The sequence below is a fragment of the Sciurus vulgaris genome (assembly GCF_902686455.1).
Source record: "Sciurus vulgaris genome assembly, chromosome: 8".
In the NCBI taxonomy this organism is placed as follows: domain Eukaryota; kingdom Metazoa; phylum Chordata; class Mammalia; order Rodentia; family Sciuridae; genus Sciurus; species Sciurus vulgaris.
This window is the reverse complement of record NC_136468.1, coordinates 31,295,088-31,298,899: the sequence shown is the minus strand read 5'-3', so window position 1 is coordinate 31,298,899 and position 3,812 is coordinate 31,295,088. Positions and strand designations below refer to the sequence as shown.

General features: G+C 51.8%; 1 protein-coding gene across 2 annotated transcripts; it reads right to left on the bottom strand.

Annotated features, from left to right (window-relative positions):
- Positions 1-220: 220 nt before the first annotated feature.
- On the bottom strand, positions 221-2,714 carry FEZF1 (FEZ family zinc finger 1; the record flags this gene model as incomplete). Of its 2 annotated transcripts, XM_079150633.1 has the most annotated exons (5): positions 221-699; positions 1,130-1,262; positions 1,494-1,628; positions 1,899-2,120; positions 2,271-2,699. In XM_079150633.1, the coding sequence occupies 5 exons, from the start codon at positions 2,697-2,699 to the stop codon at positions 335-337; spliced, it is 1,284 nt and encodes a 427-aa protein (XP_079006759.1). In that variant the 3' UTR covers positions 221-334. The 2 variants fall into 2 exon arrangements, with proteins under 2 accessions (XP_079006759.1, XP_079006760.1); XM_079150634.1 differs by having other exon boundaries at positions 1,899-2,714.
- Between the last annotated feature and the right edge of the window lie 1,098 nt (positions 2,715-3,812).

Below are 3,812 nucleotides of genomic sequence, written 5' to 3'. Positions count from 1 at the left end.
CTCAATAAATACAGCAGAAATTTGTTTAAAAACAAAACAAACACCATCTCTCCACCCGAGATGAAGTCTTTCCAAATTAAAAAGAAAATCATAAAACCCTCCAAATTTCTCATAATTGTTAGTGCCTATATAGAATATAATACACAAAACCATTTAGCAGGTGCATGCAAGAGGCCAAAGGCCAAGAAATGCAGAGGTTTCTGGTGCGCCCCAAAGTGTGGGGCCCAACATGCCCCGGGTTCTGCAGACGAGCTGGAACCAGGAGGTTGACTCCAGTCTGCTTCTGTCCCCACAGTAGGGGCCCGGCTGGGGGTGGGAAGAAACTTGGCCTCGATCACTGGTGGCCCTGGTGAAGCCCGGGCTGCAGAGACCCAGGGGGCGGCAGCGGAGGCTGCAGAGGTGGCAGAGTCGCCGGGGGCTGCTGCTGCTGTAGGGGGGGCGGCGGCGGGTCGCTGCCGGGCTCCCCAGCGGACGCGCGGGCCAACCCCAGGCTGCTGTCGTGCAACTTGCGGACGTGCTTCTTGAGGTCAAAGTTCCTGCAAAAGCCCTTGCCGCACGTGGGGCAGGTGAAAGGCTTCTTATCGTTATGGGTGTGCATGTGGAAGGTGAGGTTGTAAACCTGGTGGAAAGCCTTGTTACAGATATTGCACTTGAACTGCTTCTCCCCGCTGTGGGTCAACTTGTGGTTTTTGTAATTCCCTGAAACAAACAAATGACGGGGAGGTGATTCTGAAAGGAGTTTGAAACGCAGGGGAGGGAGCGACACATCGAAGATTAGCCAGGCAAGCTCCAGGGCCGCCATGGCTCTAACTGCCAGTTCAGGGTTCTGGATTCCCTAAGTTTATTTGTAAACGTCAACGATGAGGCCCTTTCCTCCCCATTCTAATACACACTTATGAATTCAGTTATATAAAACAAGAACCAGCAGTTGAAAAGAAAGATCCCCTTGGCATATGAACCATGCCTTTCTCTAACACTAATCAGACTCGGGGGTAGGGTCTTAGAATTGGCAACCTATGCCTCACGTAACTAGTTGCACTTTAAATATCATTTTCTAAAATCTCCCGAAAGATTAAGTATGGCTTTGGCTAAAACCGCCATGAGAGACAACACCTCCAGGGTTGGATACCTTTTTGATGAAATCCTTTGCCACAGAATTCACACACAAACGGTTTGTAGCCAGCGTGTATTCGGGTATGCGTGTTTAAAGTGGAACTTCTATTAAATGCTTTACCACACTGGTTGCATTTGTGAGGTTTTTCCTAAGCAGGAGGGAGGAAAAACAGAGGAATTAAGTTGTTTTGTTATTATTATGTGCAGACCTGCAGGCAAAACAGTGATGCTCTAACACTTTTAAGGAAAACAAAGGCAAACGATATGTTGCAACTCCCCAGATAGCACATTTAAACAAATCTTACGCTAAAGAGTAAGGTTTTATCGGTCATTTCAGCGTTCCAAAGTATACCAGGTGAATGTGAGACAGACGAACACACCTGCGTGTGAATGATCTTGTGCCTGCACAAGGTGCTGGCTTGTCGGAAGCCCTTTCCACACACTTTGCAAACGAAGGGTCTGGCTCCTGTGTGCACCGGCATGTGACGGGTTAAGTTATAGTGCGCGTTAAAGACCTTAAAATTAAACACACGTAGAACAGGTTAGCCAAACAAGCACACTGAAATTGAGCACTCTGAAACTGGACAGAAGGAGGGGAGGAAGTATAACAAGTGTATACAAACAATTACCCCCAAAATAGTAAGGAAGAAAGGAAGGGGAGAGAGAGAGAGAGAGAGAGAGAGAGAGAGAGAGAGAGAGAGAGAGAGAGAGAGAGAGAGAGAGAGAGAGAGAGAGAGAGAGAGAGAGAGAGATTGAAATTGATTCCCCTTCTTCAGAGTACTTGCCTTTCCGCACACTTCACAAGTGAAAACTTTGGGCTTGGCATTAGGAGATCCTCGGCTGAAATCTGAGGCTTTGAACGCAATTTTTTCTGACAGAAGCTGGGCGCTTTCTTTCATGTAATGCTGCAGCTGAGCCTGGGACAGGTCCTTGAAAGCTACTCCGGAAGGATACTTCTCCACCGCCGGGACCACCAGTTTATTTCTTTCGGCTAAATATGTTTTTGGCTGCGGGTGCAAAGGGGAACTGAGAAAGTAGGAGGCCACCGGGTGGATGTTCACGCCGGCTGCCGGGTGGCACGGGCCATCACCTCTGTTCAGGTAGCACAGGGCGCCCATGGCGTGGAAGGAAGAGTGGTTGACCACACGCGGCCTTACCAGCTTGTACTGCTGCAGCGGTAGTGCGTCGCGGGCCAGGTCGCCCTTCAGACTCAGAGCGCAGTTGAGCAGGTCGCTGCAGCTGAACGCTGGTGCCGAGGGCGCCACCGCGGGTGCCGCCGGGGCCTCCAGATTCGCCTTCCTCGGCTCTGAGCCGGTCACTCCTGTCTTGGAGCTGGTGTCGTATGCCACAGGCACAAAGGGGATCATGCAGGGGATCGACGAGTTGATATGCAGAGAGTGCTTGGGGTCCCCCTTGGACACGGTTCCCTGCAGGAAGTGAGGGACAGGCAGGGCCTTGGGCTCGGGGGTGCGCGCCATAATTCGTTCGATGGAGAAAGCCAAGGGTTTGGATGTGCTCATCACGTTGCCCCGGGTTGAAGCAGTCGCTAACATTTTGGTGGTCGCGTTGTGGCAGCTACTGTCCATGTCTGAGTCGCCAGCGTCCGACAGCCGGGGCTGGGCTGCGCGGTCGTTGCCTTGTTCCCTGCTTGTCACAGACCTGCGGAGCGGAGGACAGGCACCATCACCACCAGCAGCCTCCTCCTCCTCCTCCCCAGCATCACCAGCCGAACCTGCCTGCCCAGCCCAATGGACTCCTGCCAGCCCATCGCAGAGTTCTTGGCGCACCAATGACTCGGGGACAATCACTACTTATTTCTATCAATAGAAAGTGTTGTGTCAATAACGCAGCCAAGATCTCGCCAATCGTTAACTTCCAAGAGGAGAAGGTAAACTAGATAATTGCTCAATTCGCTTCCAACAGTCAACAGGAAAACTTTTTTTTTTCCTCTGCAGTCCGTGACTACTTTTCATTGGTGAGCCAAGTTCCTCCGCCCAGAAGAGGCGGGAGCGCTCCCACCATCGCGCCGCGCCCTCCCCTTCGCTCGCGCACTCGCCCGCGCACACTTAGCTACCCTCCAGCCACCCCTCCCCCTTGCTTCCTCCGTCTTTTTAATTCTCAATCTGCTTAACCAGGCTTTAGAGGCCAAGCAAATCTGAGATCAATTTTCTCGTTTAGCTCTAAGTGACATCATCTAAAATCATTGTGCAAGGGCTAAATAAGGAAACAGAGTCTAATTCAGGGGCAAATGCCAGGCTATATTTATCAAACGCCAGGATTCAGAAAGCCTTGGCCAGGAAGCCTTTGGCAGCGAAATCCGACGTTTCCTTGCTTGGTTCCGCTGGACTGTGATCGGGGCCATGTCGCCTCTTCCACGGTCCTCTTCTTCCTCCAGGGCTGGGGGTGGCACTCTTTTGGCATCCCAGAGTCTCCAAGGCCCGAACCGAGTCTGGACCATTTGGAAGAAGCCAGCAGGTAACTGGCCTCCCAAAATGCCCCTGAGAATTAAAGGCCTTGGGAGACTTGTTATGTGTTTGTGGTTTTGTAAAGGCGATGCCGGTGGCAACAGGCCTGGGAAAGATGCACTCCTGCCCACAAAGTCGAGGAGTTGCAAGGAATAAGCGGGTGTCACACCACAGGAAACTTTGACTCGGATCGGACCCCACCCCGGATACACACAAATACACGCGAGCGCGCGC